The 21,245-nt window shown below is 35.8% G+C and overlaps 2 protein-coding genes across 7 annotated transcripts in view; one reads left to right on the forward strand and one right to left on the reverse strand.

The window, feature by feature from the left end:
- The window catches only part of LOC136250581 (protein unc-13 homolog D-like), a 67,824-nt gene extending 59,865 nt beyond the window's left edge, over positions 1-7,959 (forward strand). The window contains exons 33-37 of one of the 2 annotated variants that reach the window (XM_066042799.1): positions 663-680; positions 734-812; positions 5,441-5,488; positions 5,545-5,671; positions 7,423-7,958. In XM_066042799.1, coding sequence (XP_065898871.1) covers positions 663-680; positions 734-812; positions 5,441-5,488; positions 5,545-5,671; positions 7,423-7,735 — 585 coding nt within the window. In that variant the 3' untranslated portion in view covers positions 7,736-7,958. Of the gene's footprint in view, positions 1-662; positions 681-733; positions 813-5,440; positions 5,489-5,544; positions 5,672-7,422 lie in introns of both variants that reach the window. The other variant, XM_066042800.1, reaches the window with a different exon arrangement.
- A 4,745-nt stretch (positions 7,960-12,704) lies between these two features.
- LOC136250592 (immunoglobulin superfamily member 10-like) lies at positions 12,705-21,229 on the reverse strand. 5 transcript variants are annotated; one of them, XM_066042820.1, is made up of 11 exons: positions 19,590-21,229; positions 17,483-19,527; positions 16,984-17,061; positions 16,879-16,941; positions 16,576-16,692; positions 16,239-16,520; positions 15,927-16,187; positions 15,549-15,869; positions 13,797-13,852; positions 13,318-13,727; positions 12,705-13,125 (listed from the first exon to the last, which is right to left on the reverse strand). In XM_066042820.1, exons 3-11 carry the CDS (start codon positions 16,991-16,993, stop codon positions 12,864-12,866), a joined length of 1,782 nt encoding a protein of 593 aa, XP_065898892.1. In that variant the 5' UTR covers positions 16,994-17,061; positions 17,483-19,527; positions 19,590-21,229; the 3' UTR covers positions 12,705-12,863. The 5 variants fall into 5 exon arrangements, with proteins under 5 accessions (XP_065898892.1, XP_065898891.1, XP_065898890.1 ...); XM_066042819.1 differs by having other exon boundaries at positions 16,879-17,061; XM_066042818.1 differs by lacking the exons at positions 17,483-19,527; positions 19,590-21,229 and adding an exon at positions 17,126-17,452 and having other exon boundaries at positions 17,017-17,061.
- Positions 21,230-21,245: the final 16 nt, after the last annotated feature.

Genomic DNA, 21,245 nt, shown 5'->3' on the forward strand with positions numbered 1-21,245 from the left:
TCAGAGTAAAAGGTACTTAGAAATATAAAAGTTGCCAGGGTTCTAACTAGAAGTGCCACACCTAATATCTTTAATCACTGACCTACTGCTAACATAGCTGTTCACCTCACTACATTTTTTGTCTTATCAATGAAAGTGCTAGTGTATAGTAATCCACTAGATCTACAATGGAAATTCTAGATGGTGTCTAGAACATTGTATGTACATTGTATTAGATCCTCAAAAATGTGCACTGTATTAGTATTGTGATAACAATGTAGTCAAACAACCATACAGCACTACAAGCATAATTCTCAATAATTAAAATAACTGTTGTTAAACACCTCCAAATATGACTGGGCCTTTTGTAATAGTGAATCCACACAAAAACAGCTGAGTTGTGTAGAAAAGGGTGCGGCTTTTCATGTGAAATCAAATGTGGTGGCCAAAAAATAACTGCATTGTTGTAATGCTACATTATGCTAGTGGCTATATGTTAACATCATTGCAGCCATTTCTTGGCCACCACTTTTAATTTTGCAACTTTTTCAGCGCAGGTGTTTTGAAGGCCACGCCCTATTTTACAGCTTTTCTGTGTTCCTGTAGATGTATTTTGCCAGACATGCTTATTTTAACAATGGTACATGCATATGATACATATCACAACCATGTGTTTTTTGCAGTTAACCAGTTGTACACATGTAAGTATGAGCATTACATACATACAGTGCAGTTTATTGTATCTTGTTTGTAGGCTAATTCTACTGGAAAATTTGGCTCAATTACCATCAACGTGACATATTCGAGGACTGAAAGTTACCTCTTTATTGCTGGTATGGAGTTATATAATTCCTATTATTGTCAAATTGTTCATTTAAAGCACATTTGTTACCTATTTCATGGACTTACATATAAACAATAACACAGCAGCGATAGGTTTAGCATAATGATCTGACCCTTATACAGTACCATATAGCTGGTTTGTGTTGTGATAATCTTGTGTTAGAACACTTTGCATTCTTTAAATTTGCTACCTATTTTATCATGTAGAGGTTTGTTTGTTGCGAGGTTTGTAGTGCTGTTGTGTTGGAACATTCATCAGCAAACCAGGTGTTTGTTATGTATATCCAAGCATGCTTGTTATTTAAAACAGCTTGATCAGCTGTTCGTTCTGCTTGTTCACTTACCAACATGTGTTTATTCACTGAGCAACACAAAACAGTTGTCCTGTTGCCTCATTTTTTGAACTTCAGATAAGCTTATCATGAATACAAGGGAATACGCCTATTTCAGACTATATTTCATTACTTTCCATCTTGTATATGAACGCTTATTAGAACAATTAATAAATTTGTGCAAGGTCCTCTGAAATGGTAAAATACACTTTGGCTATTATCAGTCTTTGCTACTAGTCGATAGGTTGGTGCATGTGGTTTAGTCAGATTGTGGTTAGTCAATTGCATTGTGTCATAAAGCATCAGACAAAGAAACATTTGTGACCGGCTGAGGAAAAACCAACCGTTTTTGCACATTCCTCAAATTCCATTTTATTGTATCTCTGTAGTCTATAGTAACAAAAGAGTGAACAGCCATAGTTTCATCATTTTATGATGAATGGTCTTGAGTTAAAGCACTTGACAGTTGGAACAGTGATAAACAGCAACAATATGGGAAATAAATTACAGGCTCTTAGATAATCGATCATAACTCACAATTGAAACAAGCTACGAAGATGTGACTTGGCTCAATCTGTGCTCCATGAACTGGCAAACCAATCAAAGTATAGTGCTTTCCCTGTACTGCTCTGTGTTGACGAATAAAAAGGCCATTCCAGCTAAGAAATGATGACAGTGAACATTATTTTTCTGCATTGTAAATAAATGCCCTTAACTGACGTATCCTTTGCTGTGTGAACGACACAAAGATTTTGTTACACAGGTGAACAAGTGTTGTATAGGTTTTATTGATTTGAGCTTAATTTCAGTGCATACAAATACGATTAAAGCATGCATAAATTTTTCGTGTAACACATATATTTTTACCCAGTGTATTTCAATACAGTTTTGTGGCAAAATAGAATTTTGTGAAAACGGCCGGTTTTCGTTCAGCGGGTCACATTTTATACACTAGAAGTTCACAGAAGTCAACAGAAGTGTCCATGTACAGCCTTAGTTTCACGTAATATGACTCATATCAACCTAACAACTGGAAATATGGTAAGAACTTGTACTGCAGCTAGTTACAAGCCTGCGGGAGATGGTTAGTGAATGCACACGGGTCTTGTGGCAAAGAATGCTTGAGAAAGCCTATTGTAAATGAACAGTACAGTAGTTGGAGCAGGCCAATGTTTGTTTTTCTTTGGTGCTTTCAAATATGTTTAAAGGTATATCCTTAAACATGGCAATTACACACCTGTAACATTGGCAATGCATGGGCATTTACCATATAGAGGGAAACTCTGGTGTAGATAAACTTTGGTGAATAGCCAGCTAAATAGCATTTGGCAAAATAAACTTTGGTGAATTCTATCTCAGTGTTTAGCTATGAAGATGCTAATCTCAGACACTACAAGTAATTGGTGTATTAAACTTGGGCAAATTTGTAGCAAATGCCAAAGTTTTCCTTTCCCTCTATACGGTAACTGGACAACAAGTTCCATACTAAGTACAGGGAGGTGAAATGGGCTTATTAACACCATTCAGTGCTACATTTCTCATGTTACAGGTAGCTGTGAAGGTACAACGAGTTGTGGTCTAAATTAGTTCGACATTGAAACATAGGGTTCCACTGAATTTAATAACCTGTAAGGCCCTGTGTTGTGAAACACAAGCGAAGCGATCTGCTACAGCGCCTGAGGGTTTCTATATTCTGTAGAACCATGTGTTTCGATGTCTAACTATTACGTAGTTCCAAGTTCATCTAATGATTTATTTATTCTTCAGCTTTCATACAAGGTATTGAATTTAGTAGTAAGGATCCAGTAGAAGCATACATAGATGTTCAGCCTGTGGTCAGTGAACTTTGATTGTCTGAACTTTGTCACTTTCCAAGGTCATGATTAACTATACAGAAAAATTGTAGGCTTGCACCAATTATACACATTGTTTGATGTTTTGGGGAAATGCTCAAAACGTAAGCCTGTTGTGCTTAGATTATGCCTTCAAGATGATGTTGGAGTGTTGACTGTTTTATTAGAGTGTTTTCAGTGCTACCTGACTGCTTTACTAGAGTAAGTGACTGGTCTGTTAGAGTATCTTAATTTTCATAAGTATAAATAATCAGCCAATAAATTAAATATAAAAATATGTTTGGAAATAAAACCACAATATGGGGCTTGTTTATCATTAATTTTGCTTTCCTTTAAGTTATGCTTCCAAATTTCTATTATGTTGACATAAAGCCTGATGCTTTTGTTAGCCTATCAGCATATGTTTCCAATTATTGGCACCATTTCATCATGTAATTGTAATTCCTTAATCCAATGGTGTATGAACTTCCAGTTTGCACCATTTAACAGAACAGTCCTTCATCTCTTAGTGCATCAAATTTTAATTATCTCACGTAAGTGAACATCTTGTTATGAGGAAAATACCTATTATCAGTAACTGTACTTCCGTGATTGACCAATTATCAGCACAATGTACGATTTTGTGTGTAACTCCATGATGGCTTGTTGGTTCTTTATATTTTTATGGGAGGTGCAGTCCTTGGATAACTCTGTTTCACAGAAGTTTTACGAAGATGAGGCCAGCCGTACAAGAGATATTCAGGTTAGACATAAAAGCATACCAGTTTCCAATATAAAATTATTTTTACACAATTCCGTGCTAACCAGAATGGCTTAACAACAACAATAATCATCGAATGAAAACGATTCTAAGAAATGTTTTAGAAGATAATTATAACAGTCCATTGTGGAATTTAGTAGCCTCCATATACCCTGTAGCCTCTATAGTTTACAAGTGCTGGTAATTGGTACCTGCCAATAATTGGTGACTTACGCTATGCTCCAAATTATGCCAGCATAATTGCCATTGCCATTTTGCTGATCTGACCACTACATTGGTTAAATATAACTATGTGTAACTTGACTTATTTTGATAGCAATTTCTTGATATAAAACTTAAAGTTTTACTGTGCTCAAATGTTGTGTAGGTTTTGGAAAGCTAGTTAACTGTAGAGAAAACCTTGGATATTGTATGTACACTAGGGCTGGGACGAATATTGAAATTTATCTTTGAATATTCGTTAATAAAATGTTCGAACGTTTGAAGCTTCAGTGTTAGCTTTGAAGTTACATATTTATGCACAGCCTTTGTAAGTTTTATCTTTCTAAACCTATTTAATAAGTTTGTAAGCATTTGGAAAGTGCGTAGCAGCAGTAATGAATGACGTGGTCGATTGATTGCAAATGTTCGTGTCCGCTATACTTCACTCATGCACAGGTAAACACCAAGTAATGGTTAAAGTATGTTTTCCATGCATTATCTATCACTTTATGAGGTGTTTTAAGGCTGCAGCTATGGTAGCAAGCTGAACTGCAATGGTTTAAAAGTGGGCGTGGCATGCAAAGAGATGAACATTAATCACGCAAGAGGAATAAGCAGCTGCAGTAAAGATAATGGCATTTATTTGTAATTCTTTCACAGACTATGAGTGCATTACAAAGCTTCAAAGGATACTTTTATAATTCATAGTTTACTTAACTTTCAAACCCATGAAACATTGGAAGCTTCACCCCAGTCCTAATATACACTGTATATGTGACCGGATTTCACATAACAAGGCTTCCACACACACAAAATCAAACTTACGCTTTTACCAGAAATGGATTGCTGGCCTAATACACTATCATATTCCACACTGTACTTCCTTCAGGACTGGCAAGTCTGGTTTCTGTGGCAGCTTTCTTCCGACCCTGTCAAAGCCACGAGTGGGAGATTGGTGCCATTGAATGGCCATGGCTTTGTGATAATGGTGTGTAGTGAGCTGGGACTTCACAGAGAGCTCGCCAATAGTGTTCTCAGTCAATTTGGAGTGATTTGAGGGCCATGGAGGGCCATGGAGAGCCCAAACTTGGCCTCTGGATTCCAGTCGTCTTCTTGCTTCATTTTATACCCCTATATTAAGCCCACCCCCCACCCTCCCACCCTATTACTACCACCTGTGATATTATTACCCGCTCGAGAAAAGCTGCCCAAAACAGGGCTAATTTTGGGTATCAGAAATGTATACACCCACTCAGTGATAGCTAGTAAATAGATGCATACTAGGTGCAAATTGTGTTTGCACAGCTGTAGCACTGGGAAGTTATTACACAATGATTACTTAAATCGCCATATCTCCTAACGAAACTTTGTGCGTCGAAGCCAGGTTTTGTCAAATTCAGTCACATATATAGATCACAGATGTGTTATTTGTACCTGACCATGACTTAAATTACTTGTCTCTTGATTTGTAGTAATAGCATGTTCAGGATTGAAGGCAGTAGATGCAGACAACAAAGCAGGTATAACTCTAATATGTGACATTGTCATTACTTTCTATCATGTTATTTTAATGTAGAACTACCTGATCCACATGTAGAAGCATATTTACTACCTCCTTGTGATTCTATGAAGAAGTTTATGATCAAAGCTGAAAGTGTAAAGAAAACTAGTGATCCATTGTTCAAGAAACAAGTATACGAAATGTAAGTTTTGAGAAAAGTTTAATCATGGTACGTGCATTAATGATATCAACCATCTGAGTAAGTATAAAGAAAAATTGGGATCATTATAGTAGCTAGAATTACATAAACAAGTTCTATAGTACAAGCTGGTTTACAGCTAATAATACAAGTACACAGAAAATTTTGGAATTTTCAACTAGAGTAGGGACCATAACACATTGATAAAAAGTACTGAAACAAGCTGCATGATATTAAATCACAGTATAACGATAAGAAGTGTTATATTCCTACCGTGCATTTTTATTATGGTATCTTGAGCACAATAGGGATATAACACTTCTTATTGTTTTAATGTGATTTAATATTGTGCACTACTCCAGCTTGTTTCAGTACTTCTTATTGATGTGCTATGGTCCCTACTCTGGTTTAAAATTCCAAATCATTCTGTGTACTTGTTTGCTAACTTTTTTTGTAAATATTATTATTATGACTGGTGAACCCATGCATACCCATCTGAAATGGTGCTGTGTGCCCCAATTGTCATCTGAAAAGTGAAGCATCCATTATGCTTCGTTGTCAGCTGTGTTCAACCCGTTACACAACATGCATTTTGGATCTAGAACTGTTCAAAAAGCATGTCTGCAATCCATGCATACTGAAAGAAATAGTGCCACGAGCCACAGTTATATCAATTATCGTCTGAAAAGTGAAGTATCCATTATGCTTTGTTGTCGGCTGTGTTCAACCCTTTACACAGTAGTACAATTCGAGAAGCACCTCTGCAATCAAAACAGCCACTATAAAAATACGGATGATTTCTGTTACGAAGGGAAGCCATCATGTGCTATTGCTAAATCGACACTATTCGCTGTCAGTAAAGATGAATGGGACACAAAGGAGGACACTGGTAAGTCCATGAAGAATGCATTGTACGTGCCAAGAGGCACCTCTTGGCTGAAGCGACGTCGAACAGTGAAAAAATCAAGCCCGTAGCCTTAGCCATTATTGAGTTATGCTTGTCTGGAGGCATCAGTCAGTCAGGCAGTCAGTCAGTCAGTAGAAAATTCCATTAAATAAATTATTTTTAAAATTCCATTAAATAAATTATTTTTAAAATTCCATAGCAACTTGTTGAAAGCGTTTCGGGTCGATCTGAAAGCTTGTTTGGGTTTAGTTTTACCTAACCAATACTGCCTCATTGTCGTCAGGGAAAATTGAGGCTGGTTTTTGGGTGATGTTATTTTGTGGACCACACCTACTCCTTTGTGGTCCCTACTATACAGTAACTATCGTACTGTATGATGGGCTAAAAATACTTGCACTCTGGGTGATCAATCATCTCCCTTATACCATCTTGTAAAACATTAATTTTCTCACACTTGTTTGTTAATTTTTTTTGAACTTTTATAACACTGCATTCAAAGAAAGAATGGTGCTAGATGTTCATATGAGGCTATAGCTGTATGACAAAATGCTTTCTAGTCACACTTTTTGCAGAAATCAAACTATCAAGATCTCTGTTATTTAAAGCTACCATCCTAAATGATATGATGGAAGAATGTTTTTTTGGCTCATTTATAATAACACTACACTTCAAAAAACAACAAACAATGCACAATAACAACTAAATTAAATTATCCAGTCAGGTCTGGAAGAATGTTTTAGGTGCTTGTGTTTGTTAATATGAAATCATGTATAGTATTATTATTCATCTTGTCACAATATATACTTGTGGACACTTATGAAGTTGGTTAATTTAATAATGTGTGTAGGACTATTCCTCAAGAAACTCATTTGGATCATCCTGGTACATCTGTTGTGTTTTTGGTGAAGAACAGAAGTAAACTTCTAGGGCTGTCAGTGATCTCTTGCAAAGATGTTCGTCGCTTTGGAGTTAGAGGAAGAAGAAGCAGTTCACAGTCAGTTGAACGCAAGATAGATGAAACGTTAAATAAGACACTTCCTTTGATTAATTATATGTGTGTTGACTCACAAGCTTTCAAAGAACTACATTTCAGAGCAAGTCGTAGCCAGGACAATATGGCTAAACAAATAATAAAAATAATTCGGTGCCAAGCAGAGTAGAGTTTTACTGCATAGCATCATCTTCAGTGTACATAACATACAAAGCAGGAATATTTTCATGACATAGACATCATTTTTTCAAATACTTTTGTTTGCATGCGAAGTGTGGAATTTGTATATCTTTGTATTGAGCTAGAGTGTGCAATAATGTGTGCAAATACAGTGAACTTTAAAAACATAATTGGCATGTTTTGTACTGATATAGATCAGAACACATCATAATCCAATGATGTGTGATTATGCAACTACCCATTTTGCCAGGTGGTGAGGTTTATTAGCTAGGAAAGCAATGCGTCATACTGAGAAGGCTTATTAAGGCCCTGGGAGGCATATATGGCATGGATATACAAGGCATCAACTTTAGGTGACACTGTTGATCTTCAACATTTCTTTGGGATCACAAGATGATGATGCACGACTATCCTCCTCTTGATCAGGGTCTAGATTAGATTTATGTGTTGTTCATTTAGGCTTGAGTTCAATGCCAGCATAATTCCTGGAAAAGTAGGAGGGAAAAAGCATCAAATATACAAGGCTACATAACATATGCATCACCATTAAATCTTACCTTATGATTTTGTACACTATTGGTAGCCATTAAGTATAACCTTTACCTAGATATAGGGTAGTCTATGAAGAGACATTCTGAGTCATGTGAGTTATCTAGTTCAGTTGTCAAAGTATCTGTCCTCCTTGCTATTATTGGATAAGAAACTAGTAAAGTTTATGCATCCTAATAGAGAAGAGTTTTGTGCCAGCGTAACCGGCAAGTGTCTTCACTGTAACTAAAATGTGTTAACCCATTACTTCATAGCTAAGACTTTTCTGTCTTGCAGATATTTACTTCCAAACCCATACAGTTGCTTCATGTTGTAAGTTTCTGCTGGGCCTATACCATAATTTGTTCTTTTTTTTCGTTGTAAAATAATTTTCATATGCAAACACTTGTATGAAAATTTCTTGCATGAAAATTTTTATACAAGGTCGAGCTACTCTTATAGAGCAGTCATTCACGTAAATCGTACGAAAATATTTTTACTGGGAAATTTTTATCATGAAAAATTTTTGCACGAAAATAAAGCAAATTACGGTAGTAGGAAATTTGTGCTTCAGGTGTTGTTCCCATTGTTAAAGTTTTATTGTAGTGTTTCATAATAGCTTGTATAATATCCTACCATTGGAGATTAAACACCTATTACATTTGATCCATGTACCAGGCTAGAAACACCCATAGTTACCTGACACCATCATGTACGGTGTAAAAATGTTTGATGGAACAAATATGTAGGTACCACATACGTAAAAATTTTCAAGGTGGAAAATTGTTGTAGATCATCAAAATATTTATAGATCACCTTATGAAAGTGTTCCTTTGAATCCAGTCATCATGCAAATAATCAGCTATCAATCCTTTCATAACTGTCTAACTATGAAAATTTTCCTCCGAATCTTGCCATATCACCCATACACGAATGTTTTCTGTCTCCAAACTTTTTTACATGTGTGCTATTTTCATGAGCATGAGTGAGCAAAAATCATGCATATTATCAATGCAAATTGACATCACAACATTTATGTGTGTAGTATTGGGACATAAAAAGGCTATGCAATGTAAACTTGTAGTTATTTGTATAATTGACTATATAGTACATTACCAGCTTGTTTTTTTTCAATAATATAATGCTATAGGCATGCATGCTTTGTGGCAAATTTAGGGGAATCCTTATGTGACATCCATCACACTATGCTACAATTCTACACATGCTATAAATAAATGATCACTTAAACTTGTCACAGTTTGTGTCTTATGATTTAATAGTTCAGTGATTATTTACAAATTCACGTTTCATTATGTGCTAGCTATACACAGAGCTAGAGGTGTACCGATATGAGTTTTTGGCATGTACCGATATCCGATATTGATGCCACCAGAAGAAGCCGATAACCGATAGCCGATCTGATATTTGCATTATAGTTAAAAGTGTACATTTACCTACTATACAACATGTGCATGCCATACTCTGCCTGTGGTGGTATACAGCTTGGGTTTCTATTGTGCAATCCAGACAATTAGGCACCCACAAACATTTTATGTATACTCCCATGAAGCCTTAAACGGATATTTCTGCATTACTCTGCATTCTAATGGCTTGTTAAAAAAAAATTCTAATGGCTTGTGAGAAAGCAGGTACAGTAAGTTTCCTTGGTTATCCTGTGACCCTTCTTTTATTGCAAGGTATACTCTATAGCTGCTTCATTTGTAAAGACCGTGATAAGCTTTTCAGCAACAAACACTACAATCTCGTGTATTTATATGGCTTCTCGTAGCGTAGCGTTTGTTTCAGAGAGAGCAATAAGCCACTGGCACTAAACAGCCACCAATGCATAATCCGCTTATGTACAAACTATTGCTACTGTCTAAATATCGGTAGCGATATCGGTCCTCCTACTGTTCTGTACCGATACCGATATTGGTAAAAATGCTGTATCGGTGACCAATATTTTAGCCGATCCGATTATCGGTACACCTCTACACAGAGCTGCAATTGACATGCACTGCAAACGTCACAAGAAAATGGTGATTTTAGTGAATTTTCTGATTCAGGAATTGATCCAGAAGAGACTACTAAACTAGTCTTTCATTGTCCAGGATTCTTTGCTTATCTCTCACTGGGATTCCACTCTGGCTTGGTAGAGTGTTGACCACCAGGATATCACACATGCCTAGCATATTGTTATTTGACAATATCCATTCTTACATGTATATACAGCATTAATTTTTGCTTGATCAGGTGTTTCTATAGTAACACAGCTGATCAAAGTCTTTTTTCCGGTTTTAGGGATAATTGTGATCAAGTTTATATAGAATTCATGAACAATTAGTTTTGTGTGTTAGTTAAACATTCACTGCATTTGAAACAGTATTGTCAGTAAATTAAAGCTGCCCTGTACTATGGAGTACCTAGAAACTACATAGGTTTCTACATAATTAAACCCAAGCCCCAGCAAATTTAAGAGTTAAAGATCATTGATTGGCATAATGGCTGATTTTGGAGCCACATTTAGCTTGCATAAGAGGGACAACTGTATACTATGTGCTTCTTCAATTTCAACATAAATTATTTGCCTCTAAATACCATATACCGTAATTTGCTTTATTTTTGTACAAAATTTTTTGTGTACAAATATTTTCATATGATTTACATGAATAACTACTCTATTAGAGTAGTTTGATCTTGTATAAGAAATTTTTGTACGAGTTTTGCATACGAAAATAGTTTTTACAACGAAAAAAAAAGCAAATTACGGTAACAGATTGTCCTTCAAATGATGTTCATAAAACCATTCCCCAAAAAGGCTTACTAAAGGTCGGAAACCTGTACGGCAGGGAATCAGAAACTCAACACTGAAAGCTGAAAATGTTAGTTTAGCTATATATATATATAAGTTGATGACTTAATCCTGAGACAACTTGCAGTCTAAGCAAGTACCTAAGAAGGCACACAGCCTGGGAGAATAAGGACCTGGAATTCTCTCTGCATACATCCTCTACTTTATATACAAATGAAACAATGACGAAGAGGGGACTGCTGCAGTATTTCTTTGGACACAGCACAATATTTCTATGCATGCACTTCAATTCCTTTTTATGTTCCTACTGTTTCACATAATATTTCCATTTTGCATGTGATCTAATAAAATACTGAATATTGTATATATTGGAACACTTAATTTGGGATTTGGGTGGCAATTGCAAGTTCCTAAGAGTAATGTAGATTAGTTCTTGAATCCACAATATGAACATTTCCTGTTTGTATCTCTAATTGCTGCCCAATACACTGACATACGTATGCTCAGTTTAGTAGAGTGGTGTATACTCACAAAGGGGGTAGTACTTAGTAGTGCACCTCATGACATGTAACTTGAGATGAGAGCCATTGCAGGAAAGGCCAACTGAGGAAGTCACTGCATGATCATGAGTGGGGGGTAATAAGCTTATGCACATTCAGGGACTCAGGGTATATAAATAAACACTACGTTTATGGCACATGATAGACTAACTGTTGAAAAGCTGCTGTATCAAACTTGTATAAATCTTGTTACACTGCAATCTTAAATATTTCCAAAGCTATTAAATGATCTTTTATGAAAGAAGCACACAGGGTTCCGTTTTACAAATTCATGTTGTTTACATTTAAATCATAATTATTGTTGTATACTCACACAAACCAACCCAATTTTATGGGTTAAAACAGAAAATGCAATTATGACATTTTTTAGCATGTACCTGGTTTGTATTTACTCTTGTATTTACACCCCCTGTTGCACCTGAGTAAAATGTTTAATCTGATAAGTAATTGATTGTCCCATGGGTGATGAATGACTGTCACATGGGTAATGGATAGAATTTTGGACACAAAAGTTAACGGTAATTTCAAGATCAACAAAGGTAAATTCCCACCTGTCACCTGTGGGTATATGAATGAGTGTTTAATTGTTTAGTGTTGTTACATACACTCCATGGCTTAATAATAGTAATAGTTATGTAGAGTTAGGGTTATACAGGGGCACAATGATAGATCAGAGCTCAGTGAGGTGGAAGGATGGGTGAGCATAGCCAGGCAGCTGTTATATGCATGCTGTGCTTGCATTGTGTATACGTATGTACACATATACGTATGAAATCTTTGATGCCGGGTACACACCAGTTGGGGTTCTTCTGCCACACCAATATCAAAACCAGCTTCCAATTGAATGACTTGTAGAAAGTAAGCTACAGTAGTTATATTGCATAATGCCTGTAGCTTAGTGGTGTACAAATATTATTTTATTACAGGTTCCCAATCAAGTTTACATATGTCAACTATAAATGCATATTGTACAGTGTCATGATTTGTAGGCATGCTGCACCATGTTGCAACCAGATACACTATTTGAGATTTCACCAATATGCCAAGAAGTTGCACATTTCAAGCTGCTAATTAAAATAAACATGTTCTGTATATTGTACTAAAGTTTCACACGCTGATATGTACATGTAAACATGCATAAAATTTCTGAGATAATGTAATAATGTGTAACTAGCTTCATCTTTCAATGCACATAGCTACCTTTAATATTTACGGCTTCAGTACTCGCTATATATATTCTCTCTACTGTTGTGAATTGTGCACTTTATGTTGACTGTTTTGATATGGTTGTTAGAAGATAACTTGGTTAGTGATTGATATGCAGGTGACTGTGAACTAGATGCTTCATATATGACAGCAGAATTGCTATTTTTGGTCTTGCAACTGGTAGCTGTGGAGAATGTTGTAGAAGACACTCCTATTTCATCGTACAAGTGACCAGCATTTTCACTTGTGTTACTCTTATGTATTTTTGTTTGCCTACAAAAGAAAGGAGAAACGTTATCACTGCCATTACAACTATCTGGCATTTATTCTAGATATATGCTAACTATCATACATATTACAGTGAGGTATACTGCTGCATACTTTTGCAACTTTCATTTTCTGTGTATCAATGTATATATGTACTACATGGTAATATACCACATGACGTATGCACAGGATATGTACCTTTTGTGTAAATGGCATATCAGTACAGTGCACAAGCAGCACAAAATCAGCATTGCCATGCTACAGAGAGCTGCAGCAGTTACACTGAGTATTGCTAGCTTGGATATACCATCCATTTTTGAACTGGAGTCCAAATCAGAAAGAGGAAATATAAGAAATAATATCCATCCATGATGTGGAAGATGTACAATTGGGGGGTCTTGGTTGGATATGTTAGTTTTGGCTAGATCAATTAATGTCTTAGCAGACAACTGACCATCATGGTGGACTATAGTGGTTATAGATCCTGTGTCACTGTTTAAACAAGTGAGTTGAGGACTATGCAGGTTGTTATATCCATCACAATTACAGACCAAGCTAAACCACGTCCTCAAAGAGATCACTAGCTCTTTAAACAAACTTGCATTGTCCTGTTATGTGTTAGTATGCAAAATTTAATTCAATCACCAAATACAGTACAAAATACAAAATATTCTCACTTGAATTAGGTCTTCACATATATCAAGATTTCCTACATATAGCATAAAATTTTCTCCTGCAGAAAGTTGCATGAAGTGATAAAGTATGTACACATACTCCTATGTAGCTGAATAGTGATTGTGTGCTTAGTGTTAGGACAAGTACATAGGCAATAATAGAGCTTGGTGTGGTGGGAGGTGATGTGTGTAGCTATAGACAAGCATACCAGGGGCGGATCTAGGATTTATAAAAGGGGGGGGCTAACTCAAGGTACTAATCTCTTGGGTAGAGGTAGCGAAGCACACTTCCCAGCATGTGAAGCATGCTGGAACTAGGGGGGTCTGGGGCATGCCCCCCCAGGAAAATTTTGAAAAATAGATGCTAAAACACTGCAATTTGGAGACATTTCCACATAAAATTCATAATATTTTCTGCCTGTAGATATTTTATATACTGCCTTTAGATTATAGGTATGGCTCTCTGAAGCATTTTGCTAATGGAAAAGTTTGGGTAGGTACAGACAACCAAGTACATGATGCACCCCTCTCACAATTGCACAACACTGAATAGGTGCATGTTAGAATAATAATGTTGAAAGTGGAAAATTTTGAAATTTGAACAATGCAAGATTGAATCTGAGAGCATTTTCAATGGAAATTGTGAACCTGAATTAAGTATTGTCATACATATTAACTACACAAGTAGATGGATGAAGCCCTTTAAACAGACCAATTCATTTCATTGCATGTATAGGTGCTGGCAGATTTGGAAAAATTCCATAACAGAACCAACTACATATGCATGTTTCCAGTGAATGTTCTATTAGAGTAGTTAGCTGACTGCTCTATTAGAGTATCTCGATCTTGTAAACCTCCAATGCTAATTCGGGTCCTTGCTGCATAAATTTTAGCATAAATCCACTGATAATACCTTGGAAAGACGTTTATAAGGTGGTTTTATGAGTATTTGTATTATTAGTGGTCATAAAATTATGCTAAGACAAAATTTCATTACAATGCTCAGCATATTGATCAAGTAAAGCCTAAATATGAAGGGGGGGGGGGGGCTTCAGCCCCCAAAGCCCCCCCCCCCCCCCCCCCCTGGATTCGCCCCTGCATACTATATATAGATTGTGTATGAGCATGAATCCTGAACATATAGATGGTGCATGGGCCTCACCATTATTCTTAGCATGTAAAGTGGTAAGATACTATCAACTATGTGCACATAGATCATGTACAAACACACTAGCTTGCATAGGCGGCGGAAAGGGGGGGGGGGGGGGGGGGGGGGCTAGGGGGCTAAAGCCCCCCTAGGTCTGCTGAGGGGGGCTTAGCCCCCCCCCCTCAGAATGATATCACACCTAAATTATCTTTCTTGGAGTGGGGCTGAAAACCGTGATAAAGATCGAGATACTCTAATAGAGCAGTCACTCTAATAAAGTAGTCAGTGTGTAGCGAGCTATGTAAGGATTTTTATGTATTTTTATGTAGTTTATCAGCTAGAAATGGTATCTGGTGAGGTGGAAAGCTCTTGTGAGTTGGTTGTGACCTTTTTTTTATTTTTGGTCTCACTTTACCAAACTATAGAAATAAGTCTGGGTCAGCTCAACGGAGCCCCCCCTCATATCAACTACTTCCTCCGCCGCTGCTAGCTTGATACAACAACTTTAAACCCAAGTACCCTACAGACCTGTGCATGCTGTAAAGCATTAATAAGTATGTGTGGGTACTGCAACATAGCAAATACTACATGTAGATAGTTATACTTACTATTGGCAAAGATGCCATGCTCCCACAAATAAAACTTCTTTTCAACAGATCCATACATATTGGTTGCTGTACAAGTCAAAGCCATAAACCCTCTCTGAGACAGGAAATTATGATATATTTCAATGGTTCCATTACAATGTAGCTTATAGTTTGAAGAATTCCCTTGTGCCAAAGCATATGTGTTTGACAAGGGATTTATAATGCTCCATGTAATGTTGGGAGTTGGATAAGCATATGTTACACTACATGTTAACAGAATGTTATTTGCTGTTTCTTCATCTTTGACTATTGTTTCAGGTTGCATATGCATTATCGGCTTTGCTATAACAAACAGTGTTGTGTGAGCATAATTTACAATAGTATGATATTATTGCTTACAAAGAACTATGATATTGAAAATCTTAAACACACTTCCATATTCATTCTTAGCTTTGCAGACATAGTTCCCACTTTCAGTAATATCAGCAGTGAAGATCATAACACTATCATTGTTGTTGTGTGGACAAGATGAACAAGTGTCTGGGATGGACCAGTTGTACACTGGATCTGGTGAAGATGACACAGTACAATTGAGTACCACTTGTTCACTGACATTCACCAACACTGTCTGGTTTTGTTCAAACAGTAGCACTGGAGGCCCTACATGAATATGCATATTATCAGTGTGCCAATTTCACATGAAAACCTTACAATCAACTCTCAACAAAATTGTTGCTTTTAATGGATTCCAGTTACCTACAATGCATGTGTATAATCCTTGACTTTGTTTAGTGACATTATAAATGATTAATCCTGACGTATTTTTACTATAATTTGGATTACCACATGGGTACAAGGTAATGTTATTGTGTTTCCATTTTGTTGATGCACCAATGGGCTTAATGGAACAGTTAATAAATTTATCTTGATAACGTAATGCAGATTTTTCTTCATTAATTCTAGAACTGCTACTGTAGACAAAGAATGAACCAACTGCATGGGAATATGATATTATTAAGTAACAGAAATTTAGTGATGATAACATTACCTATGTTAATTTGCAGGATAACTGCAGCTTTGATGCTGTGGTTGCTCATTAGACGGCAGGTGTACTTCCCTTCATCAGATTTTTGGCGATTAGTCAAAGTCAGTATGCTACCATTGACTATAGAGAAATATTATACCCAGCATCATTGTATTGCATTGCTTTCTGGAAGATTAACTATATACACATCCTCTTTGCATGTGCATGTACTTGTTAGATAATTAATACTACAACATTTTTGTTTTGCACAAAACTATAGTGCAAATAATTCATACCTAGTGTATGTAGAAGCACTTGATTCCTCACCATATATCCTAGCAGCACTGTTTGTATTGATCTCCTGATAATTTGGGTTGAGCCATTCTACAGCTTCACGATTATGATAACAGAATAAATGTAACTGATAATTACAGGTTGTCATTGCAGTACAAGTTATGTTTGGACCTTTTGGTATTATTTTCAAGCTGATGGTTGTGCTGATAGAGCATCCTACAAGGTGCATATACGTACATACACTAGTATCACAATGCTATATTACAATATGATACTCTACCTAACAAAAGAATAGAAATGTATCTTTGAAACATCGCAGCATTTTACTAGAGCTCACTTTTTTGCCCTATAGATATTGCAATTATTCTTTATTCATATACTTATATAGCCATACATATATGCAAAAAATGAGTAAGTAGTATACTCTGTAGGATATCAGTACACACATAACATGAGTGTTTGCTAGCTTACACAAACACTTGTCAGCTCTATATATGGGTGGCAGTTTGTTTTACAGATATTTTCATTTTTATTATTATTTCTATTGTAAGCATGTACTTATATAGCTGTAGTCTTAGTTTATATATACATAGTTTCAGTTAAAGTGCTCTACAAAACATGTATTTGCTTCACTTACTGGCTTTTTGGAAATTTCTTGTCCACTCTAGGACCTATATATTCTTCACTTCTGATAGACATTCTCCCATTTTCCTTAATAAACACAGCCATAATTGTGTACAGACAGTGTTGAAGTGCTACACAGTTACAGCATGCATGGTGGAAACAGTTATAAAACAGTTGCTTGAAATCTTGTAATTATGTTGGGAAGGAGTACTTACATGTGCAGGAGAGTTAAATATCTAACTATCTATCTCTTCATTGGAATCTCACAAATATTCGTAGTTAAGATTTCACAAATCTGTAAACAATGTATCCTTATTGAGCCATGGAAAATAGAAAGGATCCTTAGATTGACTTCAATTATTCAGTGATTAATACTATGATGGGTGTTATAGTTTTGATATCTATGTCATGTGTAAAGGTTATGAACAACACTATTTCAGTTGGATATAAAATTTAAACAATGCACATTAATTAGAATGCCACAATTATTTAAAATATGAAACTATACACCCTTGTAAATTTTAAAACATACATTGATGTTTTAGAAATATACCGCAAAAAAAAAAAAAATTCTAATATGTACAATGGATAGAAAATGATGTATATAGTGAAAATTTTACATTAATTTTGTTCTGAACTTCAGATAATTAGGGATATTGTAAATTTCCACTTTTCGCCCTAAAGGTCCCTTTCTATTTTACATGGGCCAATATGTTTGTGATGTAAACTTCGCTGTAGCTACAGTTAGTACTATATTATTGCAAAATAGCTTATCCTGTGATCATATGTCATATCTTTAATTTTTATCAAACACTGAATAATTCAGTTAATACAGCATTAGTGAAATATCACAAAAAGAATTTAGGTTTATAGCTATTTCAGTGTTAAGCATTGGGATCCTAACAATCTTATTGTATTATTAAATTTACAATTTACAATCTCCTCTGCTTACAGGTTTTACATTCATCACTGACTGAACTAGAGAGGCACCATTAGCAATAGCAGTGCAAGCTGTGTACATCACTATGTACTCTCCAACTATTCGTTATGTACATAAACCTCCAGTGTGCTACCTACACCATTAGTTGAACTGCTATATAGATAAACTTCTTCTTTAGTCTAATTCTATGAGATGGGAGCACATGTTTCTGTGGTACATCCATAAAGCCAACGACTGCTAGCGTAATGTCTAAAAACAAGGATTGAACTTTTGTTGTAGTAGTTTGCAATTGTATAAAGACGTAGTATCTAATATCTAAACATCAATTTTTTATGACAAAATCATATGGTCCAAATTAGACTCCAAATTTCTGAATACGTTAATAGCTTTCCACTGCGTCCAAAGTCCTGTACTGTCTGTAATAGCTCATGCCATTAATTTGTCCCTGGTATACAGTGCATTGCAATGTATAGCCTCCTCAGAATACATTTAGTTTGTTGTCTCAAAGGAAATTTGTTTGTCTTCTGTGTTACAGACTCTCAGTCTGGCAGGTTGTTACAGTTATGACTATTACAATGAGGAAATTGTCTTCCCAGCAATTCAAAATAATTTAGTTTTCTAAAAATCCATCATTACCTTGCTATCCTCTTAAAAATACTATTATATAGTAAAATTGTAGTATTATAATTATAAGGAACACAGTAAATTCTAATAATAATAATAATAAATAATTACTTGCATTTAGTGCATTTTGTGCATGGCTGTCCTTTAGAGCTTCTTTTATAAGCCTTACTTTTTCTTGATCAATTAAGCTTAAAATTAATGGCAAATCCAGGATGGGACATTTGAGACAAATGTCCACGCCCCCTACCTTGTGGAGAAGCTTTTTTAAAAATGTCATCTAAACAGCATACAACAATACATATAATTAAACACAAAATGTCTCTGTATCCATCCTTCTTCAAAACCTCTCAGCTTGATGTCTAAAGGAGTAGATGCCTATATGTCAGTGATCGCACCAATTAAAGCTTCTTCTAAATAGATCCAAGGATTTGAATTGAATTGATGAGGATAGCAATAGAGGATCAGCCATGACTCTTTTGATTGAAATATCAAACCTTCAGGCCAATATAATTACATTACATAACATCAAAAATATGCATATTTCATGCAAACTCACCTGAAACTAAAGTTAAACTATCAAAGCAGTTGTCAAATTATACCCAGTACCTTCCCCAGCCACCTTCAACTTAGTCTGTTTGTGCCGCTCCCATTTCCAGTTCCTGGATCTGTCCCTGAAAATAGCTACTTTACGATACAATTATTATGCAGAAATATACACTCAAGGAGCTAATACTCGATGTTTTAGAAATATCTAGATCTTCTTTAATAATACATATGACTTTCTGCAAGACATTCATCAAACCAGTCATATAGGTCAATAAGGTCTTTGCTTTCACGATCTGAATAATAATCACTGTATATGCATCAGATGCTCTTTCATAACTTCATAATACTATTGCAGAATGTCATGCACTGAGACAGCTTACTGCACACTAGGCAAACAAGTAGAATAAGTTTGAAAAACACACGATTATTTGCTGCTCCATTGTAATGCCCTTTGTACTTGAAGTATGCCAAACAGGTGCCTTTGGTTGGTTCTGTGATATCAGAAGCACATGCTACTATATACTGGAGCTCTAACTGATTTTCTGTTTTCTGCACTATGATCATTGCCAGCAGGAGCTTATAGTGCCGAAGGCGCAAAGGAGCATAACACTCAGGGTATAGCTGTGTTCTATCTTTTGTTAATGAAACATGTCCTTATAAAGAGAGTATAGTAATTTCCTGGGCTGTGCTTGGTTATGTTAACAGGTAATATGCAGCCATAGAGTGTCAGTAATACTGGTAGGGTAATTGAAAGAATGATTTCAATACAGCTCTGTTTCTGGTCCTCAGTACAGCACAGAGAGCTTACAAAATATATGGCTACCTAGTTCATTGTTAATTAAGAGTTGTTCAGTCTCTTTTAGTTTACAAATAGCACACAAGTACTTAGACTCATCATGGCTTCCTTGCTTGAAGGTGATGATGCAATAAACCACTAAGTAACAGTGAATATAGGATGAATACCCTACATGGACTAAGGTTTAAGTAATTAGTCAAATGTTGGAACCACTAGTATCATGCTCCTTCGCGCCTTCTCCTGTTGCCAGTAAACCAGCTAGGTATGGGTAGCTAGAATATTTAAAAAAGGGTTTTCCAAATTTAATTGCCAATGTACATAGATCTAGATATAAATACATATGAAATTTTCTAATTGAAAAAATGCTGCTCCATTCTTTAGGAAAGTCCTACATTTATAATTATCTTTTCCCCATTTAAAAAGTTGACTGTTGTATTAGAGTGTTGACTGTTGTATTAGAGTAGTTTTGGCTCCCTATTAGACAACATATTGGATTACTCTATTATAGTATCTTTGCTCTTCATTATAGTTTTGTGGTTGCATTTAAACCCTTGTTTGTAATCTGAGATTCCTGTTCACTGCTCTCTTTGTGCTGCCAAACTCTGATATTTTGGTGCTCCTGTTGCAGGCCTACAAGATCAAATTTCAGAGAGGATTTCCAGGACCCCAGGAAAACCCCTCTCACTGTATAAATAAGTAGTAAATACTGTGGCTAATCATGAATATCACCGCAAATTCTTAGTGACCATTGCTGAAATGTATATACATTATTTGCTGCAGTATTCACTAGTTATCTTTTACAGTGTGACGTGCACTTTTGCAGTTTCCTCCACCCTCCTTTTGTGATCCATACTGGGCTACAGAGAAAAA

Source organism: Dysidea avara, chromosome 3 (genome assembly GCF_963678975.1).
Source record: "Dysidea avara chromosome 3, odDysAvar1.4, whole genome shotgun sequence".
NCBI classification, from domain to species: Eukaryota; Metazoa; Porifera; class Demospongiae; order Dictyoceratida; family Dysideidae; genus Dysidea; species Dysidea avara.

What these genes read in the sequence shown, in the direction of transcription:
- LOC136250592 (XM_066042816.1), bottom strand. Translation starts at nt 17,159, where the DNA reads ATGTTTCAAAGATACATTTCTATTCTTTTGTTAG. An exon ending in CATTTCTATTCTTTTGTTAG is followed by an intron (nt 17,062 to 17,125) that starts GTAGAGTATCAT and finishes TGCACCTTGTAG; the next exon opens with GATGCTCTATCAGCACAACC. An exon ending in ATATGCCATTTACACAAAAG is followed by an intron (nt 13,126 to 13,317) that starts GTACATATCCTG and finishes TTTCTTTTGTAG; the next exon opens with GCAAACAAAAATACATAAGA.